Source organism: Perca fluviatilis, chromosome 8 (assembly GCF_010015445.1).
Source record: "Perca fluviatilis chromosome 8, GENO_Pfluv_1.0, whole genome shotgun sequence".
Taxonomy (NCBI): Eukaryota; Metazoa; Chordata; class Actinopteri; order Perciformes; family Percidae; genus Perca; species Perca fluviatilis.
In genome coordinates this window covers 14533403-14556093 of record NC_053119.1, presented here as the reverse complement: position 1 = coordinate 14556093, position 22691 = coordinate 14533403, and the positions used below count along the sequence as shown (strand labels likewise).

At 40.1% G+C, this 22691-nt stretch overlaps 1 protein-coding gene across 1 annotated transcript in view; it reads left to right on the top strand.

Annotated features, from left to right (window-relative positions):
* Positions 1-22691, top strand: part of LOC120563775 (voltage-dependent calcium channel subunit alpha-2/delta-1) — a gene marked incomplete at its 5' end in the record, with an annotated part of 56333 nt that overhangs the window by 2135 nt on the left and 31507 nt on the right. Inside the window, 4 exons of the mRNA XM_039808182.1 lie at positions 12937-12996; positions 13600-13635; positions 14512-14641; positions 21078-21209. Coding sequence (XP_039664116.1) covers positions 12937-12996; positions 13600-13635; positions 14512-14641; positions 21078-21209 — 358 coding nt within the window. The remainder of the gene's footprint in view (positions 1-12936; positions 12997-13599; positions 13636-14511; positions 14642-21077; positions 21210-22691) is intronic.

Sequence of the window (22691 nt, the reverse complement as noted above, 5' to 3'; positions counted from 1 at the left end):
TATGTGAGAAGAGCAAATGCATGAATGTGATGGATACATAGAGTGATTGACAGATAGACTGAACAGTCTATTTTTGTTGGGTCTTTTTAAGACTTATAGGGTACAACACAGCAGTGACACTAAACACCAGCAAACTTAAACCTGAATTACATACACTGTCCCTGTAGATTTTATACTAGTGCTTTGACGTGATTTTTGCTGAACAATCATCATCTCAGTTAAATGAAGAAATTTGGCTGTTTATCAGACAAAATACAGGAAGGGAATCTTTATTGCAGGGAGATCCTTTATTGTTGAGTGCATTTGATATGAGGTTGGGAGTGACTCTCAATGTCAATATAATTGGAGATAGCCCAAGGCACTTGAGCCACTTTCACTTAGTTGTCGACTGCTTTAAAACTTTAATCCTTCTTTTGCCTCTCCACTCTCTCTCTCTCTCTCTCTCTCTCTCTCTCTCTCTCTCTCTCTCTCTCTCTCTCTCTCTCTCTCTCGTCCTCTCTGTCTTTCCGTCTCTGATCTCTAACTCTGCATGGTGGATGCCTCTGAAAGGCCACAGTTTACCGAGCCACAGGTGTGTGTGTATGTGTGTCCACGCAGGCTTCCATAAATAGGTGTGTGGCAGAGTGTAACATGCATTATGAATGAGTAACTTGGCTGCACACTGTTAGGAGAGATTCGTTTATCAAAGGTTTTACAATGTATTTGGGCTGGATCGCAACAGGGAGCACTCACACAATCAAACACCATAGACAGTTAAAGGAATGGACCAAGAGATCCCTTGCTCTGGACGGAGACCAGTGAAGGATATTAGAAGCACTTTTCCGGTGAATGCTGAGCGTTATTGCGCAGCCTCCAACTGAGCTTGAAGACGTAGATGTGATGTGAGCAACCTGTCTGAAAGATGTAAGTCTTCTGGTAGCTGTGCCAAGAGAAATCTCAATCATTCCGAATCTTGCAGAGACGGAGAGCGTAGGTATATATAAGGAGATAACATGGGCACATGCTAATTATTGCTAACTAAAATGCTAGTTAACATTAGCAATTAAACTTAAACACCTAATGTAAGTATAAACTGCCTGCGAGCTTCTCCTCTACTATAGGGTAATTCCTCTACTGTGCGACAGTAAGTCGCATGGTTATGACACAATCGTTAGCCTATCTTTACAAAAACGTCTGCTACGGAGCCATAATGTGAGATACAAGGTAAGGTAGCCTTTTATACATTGTTGTGTTTCTTTAGAAATAAACAATGGACAAATAAAGTCTTTAAACGCTTCAGATGTAAAGTTATTCGCTGTCAAAGTGACGTCAAAATGAATGGCAGTCAATGGAATGCTAACGGCGGGTGAGTGCTTGTTAGCATCAAAATGGGGCCATAGGAGCTACGCTTGCCAGACGCTCGCTTAACCCCTTGTCAAACACCTACTAGGATGTATATGCATAGTGGCTCAAGCCAATTCCCCTTTTCCATTTCTGGCTTAAATGTTCTCACCAAATAATGAACATTACAATCACCTGTCAGCTGTTTCCCTTGTCGTAAGCTAAGGTTAAAGCGGCTTTATGTTAACTAAGGAAAGTAAAGATACATAGGGTAGCCTAATGGTATCAGGGTTCAAATAGGTCTTTTGCTACACCTATTAGCTTAATTTACATATTCATTAGTTTTTATTGTAGGCTACATGGTAAATGCATATCTACTTTACCTTTCTGTAGTGAAGTCTGTTGAGTGTCTGTTGAGTGAACTCTTAATCACATTCATAAAGTATATGTCAACACAGAGCAGCCAGTCTACATTTCCAGAGGACCCTTGTTGCCATTGTTATTACTGTAAAGAAACAAATGTCATGTCAGTAGGCAATGACAACAGACACACTTCTACAGTGCACACATATACATTCATAATTTAACATAGACTTGTCCTAAAAAAGTATTGGGATGAACAGTGTTAATTTGAGTCAGAAAATACTTATACTACTTCAAGAGAGAGACAACTGTGTGTGTGGGTGTGGGTGTGTGTGTGTGTGTGTGTGTGTGTGAGAGAGAGAAAAAAAAAAAAAAAAAAAAAAAAAAAAAAAAAAAAAAAAAAAGAGAGAGAGAGAGAGGGCTCTAAAAAGGTTTGTCAAAAGCAATTGACCACATAGTGAAAGTGTGTGATGTGCCGGAGGCCAGCTCCATTTACTTAATTTACCCCCATCCACAGCCTGTTCTCTCTTGGTCTTGCTGTCTATGTACACTGTAATTACTGTAAACACTTAATAATTGATGGTGCAGAACTGTTATGGCTAAAGGCGAACTGATAAAACACTGAAGACAGACATCCACACATGCACACACACACACACACACACACATCAAGGTATTGTCAACCGTCCACCTCTCTCTCTCTTACTAACAACCAGCAGCCGTGTGGTGTTTGCTTTTGTTTGAACAATCTGCATGAGGTGAGTGAGTGTGAGTGTGTGTGTGTGTGTGTGTGTGTGTGTGTGTGTGTGTGTGTGTGTGTGTGTGTGTGTGTGTGTGTGTGTGTGTGTGTGTGAGTTCAATTTCCACTCTTCTCCTGGGGTGAAAGACTCTGTCCAGTGACTAATGAGCCAGTCTACAACATTACTTAGAGTAATACCTCAACCAGCACCACTAAAACTCTACAGGACACAGGTGGCCCAGTGTGTGTGTGTGTGTGTGTGTGTGTGTGTGTGTGTGTGTGTGTGTGTGTGTGTTGTGTGTGAGTGAGTGAACTTGTATATGTGTGTAGGTTAATATTTGTGTTTACAAAAAAATGAAATCTTTCTTTTCCAATGACGGCATCATGATTACTGGCATGCAAGTTAAGTTCATTATTGAAAACCCTTGGAATGATGGGCTTCTGTCAAGTTATCATTTATGAACGAGGAACATTTTAGTGGATGCAATCATCTGCATATTAGAAATAGACATGAAGTGATTACTATTAAATTATGCCAGACGTTAGCAATAGGTATCTTCTTGGCAATTGTTACTGTTAAATATGTACCTTACCAGTTTGCACCGTGGTTCGCTTGAATTCAGAATCCAGCTACAGTTGCCTCCAAAGATGATCCATTTTCACTGCAGGATAAATATTTTAAAATGTCCATTGAAATTCTCAAACCTGACCTGCGGCAGAATCCACTTCTCTGCTGTTGTTGAAATCAAAGGGAGCATATTAAAAAGCTCAGACAAGGCCCCTTGTCTCACTTGTCCAACTTACAATATCCAGGCTTTTGCTGCAGTGTCTAGTTCAGCCACATGTTCTTTAAAATTACACACATTATTTTTACATTTCTAAAAGGCTTCAGGTGCCACTACATGATATTACACAATAATACCATAGACACAGCATATTTCCCTTGTACATTGAATATTTCTTTCAATTTACATCTCTCAATGTCTCTCTATGCTATTTAAAAGGAGGTCAGTATGTTTGGCATCCTTGATTCTATGTGATAACTTTCAACTGTTAACATTTAATTTTGCAACTTCATGAAATCATATTTCATTTTCTGAAATATTTTCTCTCCTCAGCGCCATTAAACATTTTGTGTAAATAATTTAGGCTTACTGGATCTTGCAAACTATGTCTTTCTTTTTTCTTTTTGTTTTAAGATTATTTTGGGGGGCATTTTTCAGGCCTTTATTTGTATAGGACAGTTTAGACTTGAAAGGGGAGAGAGAAGGGGAATGACATACAGCAAAGGGCAGCAGGTCCGAGTCGAAGCCGCGGCCGGTGTGCCGAGGAGTAAACCTCTATATATGGGCCCCCGCTTTACCCGGTGAGCTAACCAGGCTCAAAAAAGCTCTTCAAAAACAAAGCATTTGTTCCATTGTTTTGCCAATTTGGATTAGTACAAAGTACCTTTCCCTACCTGATTTCACCTTGATGTCTACATTGTGCAGTTCAGTTATCAGTGAGTTAAGTGTCTGGTGTGTATGATGGAGTCTTTGGGCTCCAGGTGTTGGACCATATTTTTATTAATCTGTTGCCTGCTGTCACAATGTTATAATAATGAGCACAAGATGTGACATTAGGTGGTTTTCATGTGTGTGTATGTGTGTGTGCCAACGTAACGCAGTAATGAACAGAGACCATGATACGATCAGAGATATTCCAGTCTCCTGAGCAGATGTTACTCAACCTCCCATCTCCGCTCTGTGCTGATCATATTAAGCAGACAAGAGGTGTCTGCATGTGTCTGTCTGTGTGCTTGCATTCTTGTTTATGTGTGTGTGATGGACATAAAGAGAGAGAGAGAGAGAGAGAGAGAGAGAGAGAGAGAGAGAGTGGGAGGGAGCAGTGCAGATTGAGAATTCTAACTAGACTTATGGTAGGCCAGGGACAAGTATCTAATACATTCATCGAGAAGAGATCCAAACTGTGTTGGTAGATCACAACATGCTCAAGAAAACAATGGAATACTTGAAACAGTTTCAATCTTTCGCAGTGGTTTCATATCTAATAATAATCTACATTAATTAAATGTGACATGTAGTTTTTTCAGAATCAATATTGTGATACTTTGTTGTAATTACAGTAATCGGGATGTGATGAGATAATTAGTGGCCTTTGTCTTACACCAGTTTGAGATACTGTGTCTCAATCACAATCCACATGAACGTTTCTTTCTTCTTTCTGACACTGTTGCTGTTACATTTCCATCATGCCTTCCCACATTTGTTTTTTACCTTTTGCCTTGCAGGAAATCGCAGCTTTTTAGATTTGATTAGTTTTGCTTTTGTCCTCAATTTGTCTTGATCTTGCCACTTTCTGAAAGGGCACCCAAGTAAATGAGTTACTACATTACATACTATAATACGTTATTACTAATGGTTTTAATAATGATTCATAGATAGAAAAAAGCCAAAGGTTAAAAAAAATAACAATAAGCACTGATCAATGAAGTACCAACATGTATAGCTTCATAACACGGTGTGTGTTGTAAAGAAATATTATCAGGGGACAAACAATATACAATATCTGAAGTGGACCGTAGAGATACACAGAGATGAGAGCAAAAGAGCCAAAGGGAGCGAATAAGACTTGAAGCAGCTGTAGATTTACTGTTCCCATTGGAGGCTTTGGCCTCTGAGAGAAGTCATGTGAAGCAGTACGGCACTCCCCATGGGCTCTCACAGCTGCAGATTCATCTGCTCTTTCTCTCTGTCTCATCTCCCTTCCTTTTCCTTCAACCCTTGTATCCCTCTCTTTCTGTCGCCCTCCTTCTCCAGTCTACTGTATCTCTCCTGTGTCCAGCTCTTGGCCTTTTGCCACAGTTCTCTGTCAAACTGGAATTTGAAATCAACCTTCTTTATCTCTTCTGACCTCTGTCTCTCTATTGTCATGCTCCCTCCTTTCTCCTACTGAATGTCTCTTCCCTCTCCCTTCAACTCACCTTTTGTATCACTTCTCTCTTACACTTCCTGTGTCATCTGTTTCTCCATTCAACTGTCCATTTCAATTGTCAATTGTCCATCTCCCCTATTCTGCATTTCTTTTATCTTTTTATCTCCCACTCTCATTCTGTTATAACTCCTTACACACATGCATTTTCCAAGGGAACAAACTAATGCATTGCTGGATAAAGCTCCCATCATTCTTTACTAAACAACCCCCACCTACCCTTGTATATATCTATCTTTATCATCCCACTGTTCATTCTTATAAGCAAAATTTTAATGAGAAGTGTGAACACTGTGATCATGCTGAGTCAGAGTATTGTTTTTCTCTCTCTGGACTGTCCTTTCCGTTAATCCATCTGCTCATAATTTATGTATTTTCCTCTTCCCTTTTCAGACTCCTTTCTTTTCTGCTTCTCATACTGACCCTTCACATCTCCCACATTTTTACTTTCATGTCATTCCTTTGAGTTGGGACTAATTATGTCGAATAGATAACCAGCATTCATGAATGTGGACACGTTGTCAGAAACAAGGATGGGAAAGATGAGACTTGATGTGGGTGTTAATGATCTTTTAGACCGTTACTACTCTTGTGAGTATTGCTTTGTTGTCTAGGGGAGAAGGCAGTGTGCTCTGAATGGCCCATTGATTTTAGTCGTGTGGAGACTTTAGACACACACACACACACACACACACACACACACACACACACACACACACACACACACACACACACACACACACACACACACACACACACACACACACACACACACACACAGGGAGTCTGGGAGGCTCTGTGAGGTTAAGCAGAGCCTGTCTCATCTTCCCTGTCTATCCTTTAAGCTGTGCTCTGCTTTCTCACTAAATTCATGGTGGGCTACTGGGCTCCCCTGGCAGAATGACAACTAAGACTGGTGAGAGCTAGCAGTGGGGCTAGCAGGTACGAGTCCAATAGCCATCCAACACTCGTGCCAGCTCCAAATGTTTATGTGCTCTCTATGGCTGCTGTGTAATAATCTCATACATCAGTGTGCTTGAACGATGAAAGTTGCATGAAATGAGAAATATTATATTATGGGCCCTATTTGGCTGTTGGAATATTGATAGGCACAACTGTTGTTGCAGCCATCATTAGACTGTTCTCATGTTCAAATGGGAGTAAGATATAGCCAACCAACATGTATCAGCAATTCTGCCTGCAGACAGTATTGGACATTTTTTCCTCCTAGTATTAGATAACATGATTCTTATAAATTCCTTCTTCCCTTTGTTCCTGTTTCTTACTGAAGCACCTCATTCCTTAAACCACTCCACTTACCATCGGCAATTGATCCACTTCCCAGTCTCCTCGTATCCATCTATTTGTGTGTCCGTCCGTCCCCCCATCATTAAGGCTGCAAGGGAGTGGTGGCTCTCCTCGGGTCTCCAGTGGTCATCCAGTGACAGAGTTGACTCATTATGGTGTGGAGCTGGGATATCTATACCACAATAAGAGAGAGAGAGACTAATGAGTGGTTCGATCAGGCATGGGGATTGTGTTATGCACTCTCATTAACTAAACTGTTGTAGTGCTAAATTTGTGTGTTTCAATTGAGAAACTCTGGCGTCTAATCAATTGGCAGAGAGGGCAACTTACAGTGGCTCTGTAATGAACTGTTATGCCAGTTTAGAGAGGTTAGCTGTCACTCAGGGAGTGGTCTCATTAAATGTAGGCTCTGTAGTTTAGATTGGATTTGATTACGGCGTTGCTTTCTTTGGGTAGTAATGTGTTTGACAAAGAGAGAGATATAAAGGGATACAGAGAAAAATAGAGAAAAAAGAGGAGGGTAATTAGGTATCTTTCCTCACACACCCCCTCGTCACCCTCCTCCATATCTCCCAGAGGGGAGAGGAGCCTCGTCAAAGCCCTGTCATGAATTTTTAACAACCCTGTCGGTCTGCACTCTTAGGCGGTGTGTGTGTATTTGTGTGTGTGTGTGTGTGTGTGTGTGTGTGTGTGTGTGTGTGTGTGTGTGTGTGTGTGTGTGTGTGTGTGTGTGGATTTGCATGTGCATGTTCATATATAGCAAGTGTGTAAGGGAAAATGGTATGTTGACCCAAAATCCTAGTAGTCCTATATGCTCCATTAATGTCTAACAAATTGCTACAGCATCACGCATTATGTATCAGTTTTATGCGTTTTAAACAGCTGTTGCTTATACTCCTTTGTCATATCACATACAACATCATGGAGCGATTTGTAATCACTATCCATATGTCCATGCATGACTGTATGTGTGTGTGTGTGTGTGTGTGTGTGTGTGTGTGTGTGTGTGTGTGTGTGTGTGTGTGTGTGTGTGTGTGTGTGTGTGTTTCCACATGCATTTACGGTGGTACGGTACTTTATACATTTAGCAAATTGAACATGTTTTGAAAGATCTGGGTTTGTGCATAAGTGATAACACACAGTTAGTTCAATGGTGTGACATTAACATGATGTCATGTTACATTGACATTAGCTGACATTAACCTAATGACAAGGGCTTCTTCATTTGGCCTTTTCAGCATGGATATGAACTGCTGCTCCCACTTTCCCTCAGGTGGCACATTATTACAGTCTTAAATCTTATCTTTTCCTTTTTTTTCTAATGAAACACTTATGGAATGAAAATATAAGGAACCAGGTTTTTTGTTGTGAGCGTTTTTGCTTTTTTGATTTTGCAGTGTAGGTGTCACTGAATTTAACTATTAATGAGAAACAAATGGGATTTTATACGACCACCCAGTTCTACCTGGGTTGTCCTTACCTCTGAATTCACAGTAAGCACTGGTAAAGCAGTAAGTAGGCAGTGAGTTGCAAAGTCAGTGGCTTTTATGACCAGCACATGATTTCAATTAGAATCTACTGCCCTGGTATCACGTACAGATTCTTAGAGTGGATAAAAAGACACTAAATATCTGTTGGCATTATATGAGTCTGAATCAGACATGTTTTCATACTACTCATTAAATTGTTCTACTTTAATTACAGCTATATATTGATACAGATGTAAATCTCCAGAAGAAATCACTAAAATAGTCTAAACTCTGCTAATGTCTAGTGAAAGCATGCGTCATCGTCGAGCATATGATTGACACAGTTTATAAATGGAAAACAGATGATTGATGCAGTGACGGAACTTTTTTGGAGCGTAATGACCTAATGATCACTATTTTGTGTTGGTATGTGTGTGTGTTATGGCTCGAATGGGGTGTATATTTAGCCGCTGACAGCAGCAGAGGAGGAGGAGACAGGTCTGGAACAGAGCCCAGTACTGGAGGCCAAAGGGATGGGACTGTTGATCAAGAATGGAATCATTGCCTACAGCAGACACATGTCCATAGACACACATATACACATTCAGACCCACACTCAGTAAAAGCACAGAATGACATATACTATAAGCATCTCATCCAGTTCTTGCTCATGCACAGATCTGACATGGACTTTTTTATACTTCCCTACTCACGCAGTTCTACAGATGGGTATCAGACGGAGATTCAGCTATAAATACACTTTAACGTCATCCATTCTAATTGCATCGATTAATTAAAAACACATCTCTGAATGGAGTTTCTCTGAGGCTATGGTAACTTTGCTGTTGTGAAGGAAGTCAGTGTGTCAGACAGGGGGGTTCATTTAAAGGCTTTCCTCAACAGGGTTGTCATTACTTTGTAGGAGAAGGGCAGGCAAGGGCCATGCTAAGGTTTGATCTGTGTGGATTTGCCTGGGTAAACATTGAAGTGAATTGAAATTTTGACCTTAGGATGGTGTTAGACGAAAATTCAGAGGATCCTCTGGGGATCATAGATGTCTGTACCAGATTTTGTCCCAGTCCATCTACGTAGTTAGTAGATGTTGAGATGTTCAGTAGATAAGTAAAAGGTTTGGCCAGCTGGTGGCATGAGGGGGAAATTCAGGGAAACACTAAAGTAATTGAAATGTATCCTGTGGCCATGAATGTCCCCCAGTACAAGGTACCAAATGTAGTCCCAATCCATGCAGTAGACGTTGAAATATGTCCAAACTTTGACCTGCTAGTAACCTGAGGCGCCAGATGGTTTGTTAACACAGAACCATCTTAAAAGCGGTCATTGGAAACTGTTTTTAAATGCAATTCCACTGTTCATTGACTACCCTGGATGTCTACAGAGCACTTAAGGCAGTCACTTGTTCCCAGTGTGATAAATACGCACTGTTTAGTTTGTGCTTGCCCTTTTTATTGCTTGAACTGTGTAAGAAATGTTCTAGTGCGATAAATACAGTCAGGGCTGGACTGGCCATCTGGCATACCGGGCATTTTCCCGGTGGGCCGACGCACTTTTGGGCCGAATTGCCGATATAAATAGGCCTTTTTAATTTTTTGGCCGGGCCAGCCCATAAAGAACTCACATCGGCCCATTGGTTAATTGTCTCCAGGAACTCCCGTCCCCACTCCGGGCCCTGAGATGCGAGCTGTAATAGTTATGCTGGAAGTTTAGCATTCACGTTAAAATTGACAAACGACCACCAAAGTGCAAGGGAGGTGCAGAGAAATTACGGGAGAAAAATATTAAGACTCTACAGGCGGATTCCTCAAAATGTGCCAACATTTTGGACATATTTGGGGCTGTAGTAGCTGCTTCCACATCAGCATTACCTGAAGTAGAGGAAGGAGGAGGGGTGGCTGGCTATAGAGAAGCAGAAACAACATCATGACAGGGAAGAAGCCGAGGAGGAGAGTGACCACGACAGGGCCATGGGAGCGAGTGAGGAAAAGATGGAAGAGAGATTAGATGAGGATGTGGTAAGGAGTAGGCAAATTAACAGGGACTCTCAGAAGGAAGGGAGGCTGTGTGTGTGTGTGTGCGCGCGCGCGCGTGCGTGTGTGTGTCACGTCATAACGACAACAAGCAGTTTGGCTTTAACATTAAAGTTAGTGGCTGTCAGGTAACCTAACTATTTAAGCTTACATTGAGAAGGATTATGGTTATGGTTATTGTATTTAACAGACACTTGGGTCCAAAGTGACAAAATATGAATCTTACAATACAAAAATTAACAGTAAACAATTTTTAAAGTTGCTAAGCCAATATTAAGCAAAATAGTAATACTAACAATAATGGCAATACAGTATCACATATCAATAATAAAAAATAATAAAAATACCATAAATATACAAATCTTAACTCTAAGAATGAATGAATTATTTAAGTGTAAGATCAACAGATAAGTCTAAGACCCCTATTGAAGGATCCAAAACTATCACATGAACGCAGAACACTAGGGAACTCATATCATAGAATGCATATTTTAAGAGGACTGTCTGCAGGGAATGGGTCTGACCAATCACGGTGGGGGTGGGCCGCCTGGGCCAAAAATGCCAGAGCCGATTTGTTTTTCCCAGTCCAGCCCTGAATACAGTATGTTACTCTTACCACTATTTTCTTTATTGCTTCTCAGTGTGAGTGTGTGTGCATGTTAGAGAGATGTGGAGAGCAAAGGTTAATTACATTCATATCCCCCTGTTATTTGGTAGAATGTAAATTGATTGACAGCCTCTCTGTTGGTAGCCCATTTGCACTTGACTTTATTCAGTGATCTGATATTTCTTACACTGCTGACCCCCCTTTTCTCTATATTTTCTTTCATGCGCTCCTTCTCTCACTCGCACGTCACTGATTCTTGGGAATTTGGATAAAACAACAATAAAAGTTAGTTGGAACCTAGTTGGAATTTTGTATTTTTTTCATAAAATAGTCATTTTTCCAGTTATTACTTTGTTTTTGTCAACACCATCAGACACAATAAAAAGCAAATATTGTTTTATTTATTTGGTCTAATATGTATTTAGAGTTTTTAAATCATTATCTGGCTTTCGTAGTACACATATATGCTTATATATGTTGAATATTCACTTTTGTTAATTGTTTCACGTGTACTCCTTTTAAAGATCTAACATCATACAACGTTTACTTTAAGCCTAAATAAAAAAAGTAGTGTTTTTTTATTTAACAAACATATTTTTGTATTAAAAGAGTCTATTACTTGAACACTGAAGAAACATATTGTAAGCATATTCATTTAAAACAAATAAAACTCCCTCTGATGGTGGTGACTGTGGCCTCATTACAACATACAATTCCAAAATGTATACCACTCAAGTCAATGGCTTCTTGCTTAACATCTTTATTTAACTATTGGGTCCAAAAAATAAGAATCCTGAGCATGCATATCATGTGAAAGAGTAGGTTTTAGTCACCACAGTCAGACGTCACCACTGTCAGGTTTTCTGCCTGACGGTGGTGACGTACAGTCTGACGCTGGTGACGTACAGTCTGACGGTGGAGAGAAAACCTCCGAATGGTCCTCAACGGAGGCTGAATATAATTGTTGATCACAATAAATACAGGCTCATGCCTGTGGTTCGGCCACAGCCACGAGGCCTTGTGGCCTATTGTGATCAACAATTATATTCTAGCCTCCGTTGAGGACCATTCGGAGGTTTTTGTCACCACTGTCAGACAGAAAACCTGACGATGGTGACGTCTGACGGTGGTGACAAAAACATACTCTTTCACATGATATGCATAAGTTGTTCACATTAGCCATCTTGTTTCCCCTCTGTTGGTAGCTACTTCAGACCTCTTCTTAAAAAGTATACATTTATGCCATAATCTAATCTAATATTTTTTATACAAAAGAGACGGTGTTGACATGTTATGGTTGTGACAGTAGCAGTGTTCAAAAATATGAACAAGTTTAAGAGAAAATAGCAAATTTACAGGAGCTTGAGTGATCTTGAAGCATGTAGTAGAGCTGAAGGTTTGAAAATGGGGTCCTCAGGAATGTAGCTGACCTTGTAGTTGTGGAACACATTGAGAGCAACCACAAAATAATAGTAAATATTGTTCAAAATTCACTGTTTGTAGTTTTTAATACATATCACAAAGTACTCTTTCATGTGGAAAAGATATTATTCAATTCAATTATTACTTTTTGTTTTGTTAATCAAGTTGAAATGATTATCTCCTATCCAAGGACAACTGCAATGGGCCAGCATATAATCATTAAAATAATAATTAAAAAAAAATAAACCTATAAAAGAACCTTACATATGTGCAAAGGACCCCCTGATTATAACCTTGATTCTTATTCATGAAAATTGTATTCATTTCCAACAGAATTAGCACTTTTCTTAGTGGGACATGTTTTTGCCAAGATTTTCAAGAATCAGTGATACACACACAAACACTACTCTCTTACAACAGTACAACCTTTTCATTCGGCCAGTACGACACTCTGTGGTGTGGCCTTTAGCGGACAGTGCAGTAAGACCATGATAGCTCTGTGGTTTGAGCTCCGCGAGTGAGATCAGTACATCACAGTCTCCGGGATGGTCTCCATCGTGCTTTTTAAAATACTCTCTTTTGCTCAGGTTTTCTATAATTAGACTGACGCTGTGAAGGAGGCATACGTTGTGCAGTTTACAATCTAAATCCCTGTCATATTTCACTCCCCAGAAACTGGCCACAGCTGCCGAGAATTTCCAGATGCAGCATAACTGGAAAGATGAGTTTGAGGTAACAGAGGGACACAAAAATACAGACACACACACATACAGGAATACCTGCATAAGTATATTACATACAGTATGTGTAAGTTTAATGTGTGTATTATATACTGTAGTGTGTCCATTACTAAATTGGTTTATTACATATTATACACTGTGTTATGACGTGTGATGTCCCTCATTTCAGATGACAGATACTCTGCTTTCTAAGAACCACAATGGCACGCAATTATAAAGCAGTGGTCAGGAAAAAAATACTTGTCATAGAGACAGATAAAGATGTGTCTAATCATCAAATGCCCATATTGCGTTCTCAATGGCAGGAATATGCTTCCCTGAAGCTTTGCAAATGGCTGTAGGCACACAGACACAGATGTAAAAAGAGGAACACTCAGCTTAACTCATAAAGTATTCATTTGATTGGTAGCACAGACTAGTGTCTTCATTAACATAAAACTGGAGAATTTACTAATGGAGTTTGCTACCAACAAAATAAAGAACTGTTTAGGAATGGATTAAGCATTTCATGATTGCATAAATGTTACTCTTCTTTGTGCAACACCCTAAAGCATCCACAAAGTGATATTTGTGCTTCTGTGTGACTTGTTTACAGGGTGATGAAATCTCCTACTACAATGCAAAGGACAATGTGAGTGTGTGCTTTTTTGTTTCCTTCCGCCTATTTGCTGTCCTGCCCCGGCAAACACACGGGTCACACTCGGACATGGGCCAGTAATATGGTTTGACTACACAGCACCCTCCTTTTTGCTCTTGTCCTCCCTTTCTCCTCCTCATCTTCCCTCCTCGCGTCCGTTTTGCTTCTCCTTTTCACCACATCCATATCTTATTTTTTCAACCTCACTTTATATCATTGCCTCAGCCTTTTACTGCAACCCCTCCCTCTTTTGCCTCTTCTCCAGGCTTTTCTTCCCATGTCGCTTCCTCCCCATCCTCCTTCCTCCCTCTCTCAGGTGCAGAGGTTTCTGCCATGTTTCTCCTCTAATTGACAGATGAGATGTATGAGCTGGCTACACTGTTGCTTTATTAGGAAGCAACTGCTCGCACTCTCCCTCCCCCCTCTTGCTTTTTCTCCCTCCCTCCGCCTCACCACCTCACTCCCTCTCTACTCTGCGTTCTTTCCTTCATATCTCATCATGCTTTTCTTCATATATCTCCCTGTCTGTACAGCTCTCATTGATGTAGATTCGTGAATGCACACAAGGGGCCTAGACAATCTGACTGTCTCCTGCTACTCCTCCCAAGTAAATACTGTATGATTACAAGGCGAAAATGCAGGATATCATTAAGAATACAGTCGATGATGATAACTACTTTTTAAACGAGCTGGGAGGGTGTGAAAAGTGCCGCGACGATATTGATAAGGATGTATAAACAGTCTTGTGCTTTTAATAAACCCATAAACATGTAAAGATGCTTCAGCAAATAGAATAAAGAGGCTTTGTATGATATCTTAAACCTACGGTCAGCATTACTGTCTGCATCTTGATTTTCGTTTCCCCCTCAGCTGGATGCAAATGAGACAGAGGGAAGAAAATACAGGATTCGACCAGACTTTATAGAGGATCCATCATTTAAACGTTTGACTGATCACAACCACACGGCTGTCCACATCCCCACTGACATCTATGATGGCTGTGAGTACACACACACACACACACACACACACACACACACACACACACATGCACACATCCAAGTGGTAACCATGGTTACAAGTGACACACCAACCCATTAGGAAATGTTATTTACAGATTGTGCCCCTGGCAAATTTGCCCATGGTTACATGATGGTTTTTAAAAAAAACAACTGATACAGCACAATGGGATCTTCTCCTGTACTCTTCTGCCTTGTGGCTAAGCTATGTGTCCTTGGGATATAAATGAATAGAGGATCCTCTGAATGAAATGAACAGATGCTTTCTGGCCTTTAACCGAGAAAACCTATCAAGGTTTTGGTAATAAGCAGTTTTATTCAACCTGTTCAGGCTTTACATTATTAGCTTTTATGAATTCTAGCCAGTTATCCAACTTCATTTGTACTAAACATATATTATCTGCATAATCCTGTCAGTTTTCTATAATTTCCCATAGTGGAAGGTTTTATTTGGAAATGTGTCTTTCTTCACAGTATGATAATTAAGTATTTTTTACCTAACCTAAAATAAAAAAAATGTGTTCCCTACGCTACATCCTTAGTTATCATTATAAAACAGTAATATCAATGCTGAAAGCAATCAGCATTTGAAAAAATGCTAACAGAGCTAACACACTAGCTCTATTAGCATTTTTTCAAACAAGAAAGGATAATTTCTCTGTACTGTAAATCATAGGCCAGTATATGTTTGATTTCCTTGTGTATGGTTTATGTTGTCAGTTGTATTTGAACTGCCTGGCATTGTAGTTCATGTCTGCAAAACAATTTAAGATCATAATGAAACATATGTGCATCTGTTACAGAGTGTAGAAGCCCTGTTTGTCAAAAAAGTACATTTCTGATAATTTCATTTCATGTGGCGACATTTACCTTCAGTGGTTCGCAGTAATTTGATTCTCTAGAGTCTCTGTGACATTAGCACAGCTCAAGTTGAATGTCAATGGCTTAAGGATGGTCTGTTGAATATCTTAACTGTGGACTAATTTATGTATTATATTTGAACAGTTCTTTTTCCTTTCTATTTTTACATTTTAAGCACTTGGGTGGTGGTCTTATCATAGTGTGTGTGACTTTCAATGAGCAATAAAGCATTCTGTGCCTTGCTCAAGGATACTACGTTAGGGCTGCATGATATGAAGAAAATATCAAACTGTTTTTGACTGATATTGTGATTGTGATATGATTCACGATATTGGAGGGAATGATCATTTTGTATAATTATTCTCATTTTCATTGAAAAATATTAAAATAAAAAAATTGAAATGATTAAATTATGATTCCTACGAGGATCTGTACCTGTTTTCTTTAGTCTGTAGGATACGATTTGTAGGCCTGGACGTCTCTGCAGCACCACAATACTCAATTCAGAATGGTTTGACACATTTTGGCTTTAACAAATGCTGCGCCCTGGATATTGCACTAGTCCATATTGCGATTTTGATAAAATTGTGATTAATTGTGCAGCCCTAGTTCACGTATGTATGAACATGTGTCCAATTACAGGATAGTTTCCCCAACCATCAGGCTGCACTGGTTGCTGCTTAGCTTGTTTATTTTTTGTGTGACACTGAGTATCTGTGTGTATGTATGTGTTTAGATGTTCAGTAATTAGTGTACAGTGGAATGTGGTGCGTCAGCAGTGACTGGGAGGGAAAGCAGAATGGAGTGACTTCCTCAGCATGGACCTCAGCCTGCTGGGGAACCGTCTGGCCCCAAGGTTACACACTTCACCTTTCTGCTGACCCCAAACACAGGGGCAGAAATGAGGGATAGGGATGGGCATACACTGTTGTCAGTGTGTGTTATCTGTAAAAGTGCAAGACTGGTTTATTAGCATGTTTTTCAACTCATTGTGACGTTGTCATTTTTTTTTTTCCTGAGACGCCTCTCTAGCCATAATCTGGGCTGGGTGCCACGATTCCTCACAATGCTTTTCTCTCAAAGAAGCTGTTTATTGCTAGCCTGTAATGAGTATGCATAGATACGCTGAGCTGCTGGGACCTATCCAGAGCTGAAGTCTGATCTTAGCGAGATAAAAAAACGATATGTGTGTGTAGGGACCCAGAGCTGGTAGCACACTTACAGTGGGGAACAATCTTTGTTATGGCGACCGGCTTTTCAGTCCCTATACATTTATTTTAAGGTTTAAGGATTAGGCTAGAGTTAGAGTAAGGGTTAAGTTTTAGCATGTAGTGCTGATGAAAATACGATGGGACTGAATGGTATTGGAAGAGTCCCCACATTAATAGCAAGATAATTATGTGTCTTTGAGTGTACACTACCTCATATACTGTGTCAGATATAGGCACACATGCAGGAGTATTTTGTATGCCTGAAAAGAAACAGAGGATTCATACGTTATTGAGGTTTCAACTCCCCAATTTGATCTCCACCCTATAAATGTTCCAGGAATAGCTTTTGCTCAGCTGGAGTAAATTTGATTTTCTGGGTAAAGTGGGAGGCAAGTTTATGAAATCACCATCTATAGGCAGCAGCATGTCACGTGTGTGAGACGAGTGTAGATTAGGAAGCAGACGTTCGGTTGACAGAAAGATCTGTTTTGTCCAGTGAAGGACATGGTCACGTGTGACAGAGAAGAAAAGGAAATGGTGTTGCTTTTGCTGAAAATATATTCATACAATTTATACGATACTCCAGGGCTAGTTAAAAAGTATTTATTTATTTTAATCTATATCACAACATTGTGAAGAGTGTATATGATTAACATAAGCATAGCATGATGTTTTTCTTTTTCAGAAGAACAGAAAAAAACAGTGGACAAGAAATACAGCAACATTCAGAGACACAACTGAGAGAGAGAGAAACAGACAGGAAAAGAGATAGACAGATACAAAGAGTATTAAATGCATAATGACCTTTATGTAATGTCGCAAGATCCCCAGTTTTTCAAATTCACAGAAGAAATATTATAGTATTTTATTCAGGCTGATGCAGTATGTTAATTCCCAAATAGTTACCATTGTTATAGTCTGGATCAACGCCCCTCCGCTTCTGCTCTCTGTGTGTTGCGGTTTTCAAAATCTCTTCTATATGGGAAACAACAATAAGGCAGGCCTGTTTGGCTCTTTTGGTGAACAATTGTAAAGATTTACAAAGACTATGTTTACGGCATTTGGCCGCGATTGCTATGGACAAAGTAAGGTCATAACGGCGATACACTGGTAAGAGCAAATTACGTTTATGTGTATGTACGTAGTATATGTGTTTATGGAGGTTTATGTTTGCATTTAGATAATTTATATAGCTCACGTTACTGTATTATGTGAACAGTTAACTTCATTTAATATTTTATTTGTTGTTTTCTTTAGCGGGGAGCAAATGTTCCACCAAAACAAGTTACTTCCTGAGACCATTTTGCAGAGGCACCATCGCTGCTTCTGGAACTTAGCGCCGCCCAAGACAAATGTGATTGGTTTAAAAGAAAATGCAAACAACCCGGAACATTTTTTCTCCTATTATAGAATATATCTGTGGTGTAGCCAGACCTTATTCCACAGCGCTGTGGATACCATTTTTAAAACTAAATCTAAACTTTTATAAACGCCACTGCCTTGCCTGCAACATCACCCTGCCCAGGCTCCACTCCTCTTTAGTTTCCCATTGTGATCTTCCCATCACAGCCAGATTAAACTTCAGTCTTTGTAAGCATTAAACAAATAACATATAACATATTAACTGGGAATTTAATAGGTACTGTCAGGCGGATTTTGTTATGTTTGGACAGAGCCAGGCTACCTGTTTCCCCCTGTTTCCTGTCTTTGTGCTAAGCTAAGCTAACAGGGGCTGTCTCAAGTTTGTGTACAGACATAAGAGTGGTATCTCATCTAACTCTCCAGAAAAAAATTGAATAAAGGTATTTCCCAAAATGTCAAGCTATTCCTTTAAACATTTATGACATTTTGATGATCTAGTAACTGTCTCGATGGTGTTTTAAGCCCCCAACGTCTCCTTCCAGGCAGCGCTGTGACTGTTAACTTCAAGGCACCTAACCCTAACCTTAAAGGTCCCATGACATGGTGCTCTTTGGATGCTTTTATATAGACCTTAGTGGTCCCCTAATACTGTATCTGAAGTCTCTTTCCCGAAATTCAGCCTTGGTGCAGAATTACAGCCACTAGAGCCAGTCCGAAAATGAGCTTTCTTTAGTATGTGCCATTTCTGTGTCTGTAGCTATTGAGGAGGAGAGAGGAGGGGCAAGGTGGAGGGTGGGGGTGTGGCCTGACCAACTTTGCTCATTTGAAAGCCATGATGTCTCTCTCTCATGGGTGAGCCAAATTCTCTGGGCGGGCAGAGCAGAGAAAGGGGAGGTAATCTTGCTCCTTATGACATCATAAGGAGGAGATTCCAAATCGGCCCATCTGAGCTTTCATTTTCTCAAAGTCAGAGCAGGATACCCAGGGCTCGGTTTACACCTATCACCACTTCTAGCCACTGGGGGACCATAGGCAGGCTGGAGGAACTCATATTAATGTTAAAAAACCTCATAAAGTTACATTTTCATGCCATGGGATCTTTAACCTTATCCCTAACCCCAACCATAACCATTGCCAAATCCTAGTGCCTTCTAGGCAGCGCTGCATGGAAGGAAACGTTGGGGGCTTAAAACACAGATAAACTAGTAACTGACACGCTGTTGAACCCACTACTGGATGAAACACAGCACTGTATCAAAGGGAGTTTTTCTTTAGTGGATTTAGCATTCTTTTCTAGACATAAAGTATATGATGAGTGTAGGGATGGACTACCTTATTTAAAGCAGTGAAAGAGTAAATGTACTCTTTAATGTTCAGAATAAACTAATCCATGTTATGTTAGTGAAGTTTATTGCACCCCTGATATCCCATTGAGATGAAGTCATTATAGGGTGCAGATTCAGTGTGGCATCAAAGCCATGCCAAATGCAGCCAGGGAATTCATTAGTGTCAGTGGAAATATGGGCAACTAGAGGATACTGTATCACTTATGAAGCAGCAGTGGAATTTAGCTTATTAAAAATTATTACTAACTCAGGAGTACTCAAAACCAATGGAAACATTAAAAAGCAGGATATTATCACTAGGTTAGATGTTTTGGTTGTTTTTTTAGGACTGTATTTTGGTTTGTTTGCATAGTGGTGTATGTATGTATATATCATCTGTGTGTGTATCTAACTATCCAGCTATTTGGCTATCTAAAGAGCCATGAGCATGCCTGTGTATTGATAGCTGTCTACCAACCTCTTTGACTTTATCAGTCTTCACTCAAAAATTACAAAGTTTATAAATTTCTCATTATCCAACAAGGGCTGTGGTATTATTTTCTATCCCTTTCCCTTTTAAAATTCTACCCTTAATGAGGGAAATACATTACTGAGCACACACACACACACACACACACACACACACACACACACTCACATACACACACACACACACTGCATAATCTCTCTCTCTCTCTCTCTCTCTCTCTCTCTCTCTCTCTGTCTGTCGCTCTCTTTATATAATAAAAAACATGCACTCCTGGCAACCAAGGCTTCATTAACTCTCCCCTCTAGAGGTATGCATGCAAATGAACAGTGTTTGCTTTGCACATCAATGAGCCACGTCACACTCAATACAGGATACCAATCTATCTCACACACATGCATGCTTACACATGCACACACACACACACACACACACACACACACACAACCACTTACACGCACGCACGCATGCACGCACACACACAAACACACACACATACACACACACACATATAGATGTACAGAGCATATGTGCAGTACTACAATAGCAGAAGAAAAGAGAAAGGAAGGAATGAAGGAAAAAAGAAGAGCAGTAGAGAGACAGACAGAGCAAACATAGAGTTAGGGCAGGATGTGTTGTGTCACAGCTGTGTCATTACATCCATAATGTCTGTTGCCTTCACAACACGCACTATCAATCGCATGCATGCACACATACAAACACACACACACGCACACACACACACACACACACACACACAGACCCGTTATCGAGTGTTTCAGGTAAAATTAAATAAAGTTCGCTGCAAACCCATTTTTGCCAGAAAACCACTCCTCAGTATCAGTATCAGTACCGGGACTGGCTGGATGTGCTGGCCTAATATTTGTTCATGCATCATGCTGGGCGAGCGGGGAGACACTGAGTTGGCCTGTGTGTGTGAATCTTAATGAATGTGTTAATCTGAGAGTCCACATGTCTTGGACAGTCTACACTGGCCTGCTCACCTGGACCGCTATGTCGATGGATCATTATTGCAGAATACACACACAGACATGCACAAAACATCTCATTACAATAATGTATTTTTTGTGCCAGTATGTCTGTCTTTCTAGTATGCTGTTTATGCTGTTATTTGAAATCTATGTGTTTGTGTATGTGTGTGGATTTCTAGCCACCATTGTGCTGAATGAACTGAACTGGTCGGAGGCACTGGAGGACGTGTTTAGGAAGAACAGAGAGGATGACCCAACCCTTCTCTGGCAGGTGTATGGTAGCGCTACGGGCCTGGCTCGCTACTACCCAGGTAAAATTTTTTTTTTTTTTATTTATTTTTTAATATAAATGTATATGTGTGTGTGTGTGTGTGTGTGTGTGTGTGTGTGTGTGTGTGTGTGTGTGTGTGTGTGTGTGTGTGTGTGTGTGTGTGTGTGTGTGCTTTCCTTCCATATCAAAGGTGAGCTGAGGTGCACTTATCAGCCGATTATTATTTGGTTGACCTACAATAAGATGCAGCATGTGGCTTTGAATCATAACTACAAACAGCCAGGGAACATACTCATGAGTTTGCTTTTGTTCACACATCACTGAACAAATGAACTCAATAAATAATCCCCATATTTCAATTTACATTAATTTTATATGTGGTGCCATAGATAGTGTCATACCATCATTAACTGCATTTCAATCAGGAGAGACTAACTTAAAAGATTTATTGTTACATAAACAAAATATGAAATGTACAAAGTCTATGGAGATTAGACTCCATCGTATCAAATATGTTATCAAGGGGTAGGGAAACCCAGACATATCCCCCGATGGAATCTAGACACTGGTGGTGGTGATGAAGAAGCACAGGAAACCCAATCGAGAGCACCAAGGGGAGGTCAGCTGACGAAGACCCAGGGAACATGGGTGAGAACCTGTGGTTTGAAGGGGAGGAGGTGGGTCGCACTGTGGTCCTGAAACGACAACTGACAACCGCAGAGAAGAGACCAGATTTAAAACAGCATGTCATGCTGTGATTGGCTTGTGAAATACATGGCTGAATCTGATAGGTTTAACTGAAAAGTGAATAGCTGAATGTGATTGGTTACTGACAAGTGAAGGTCTTGAAACAGCTGATCACTAGGAGTGATGAGAAAACGTTATTGAAGTCTTCCTGTAAGAACTTACGCTGAGCTCCATTAGTCTGGTGCTGGTCACTATCGTGAGTGTTTTCTCTGCCAAGCTATTTCTATTCATGAGATTCCCTGTCATCATAGACACTATATAGCTTTATGGGAACAGTTTATGTCTAATATTCATGAATTTTCACTGGCCCTGAATTTATTGCTCTTTGTTCCATTTTGTACCTCTTATCATGCATGATAGGCAGCCACACACTCTCTTACTGGCTTGTTTTCATGGTGCTCCTCACTAATAGCATACACATAGAAAGCAGCTGATTAGTGTCAAAGTGAATCCAGGGCTCTTGTGCTTTGCATCTCAGATGAATAGATGCATAATACCCTGCTGTTTATCTCTCCAAGAACAATTTTACAGAGCATAAAATATGTCATAATGTAGATAGTGTAAAAATGTGGGATTCCATCCAACAAGCCAACTGTCATTATGGCAAAAATGTAAGCTTTTTTTTTATATACTTCAAATATAACTGAGAGCAACTAGATACTGTTGGCTGAATGTGACACTGCATATTGCCAGATATGTGCAGATACACACTTTCGTCTGACAGAGGTGTCAGAAATCAGAATATGTGTTTTATTTCCTTTAATTGTGAAAACGT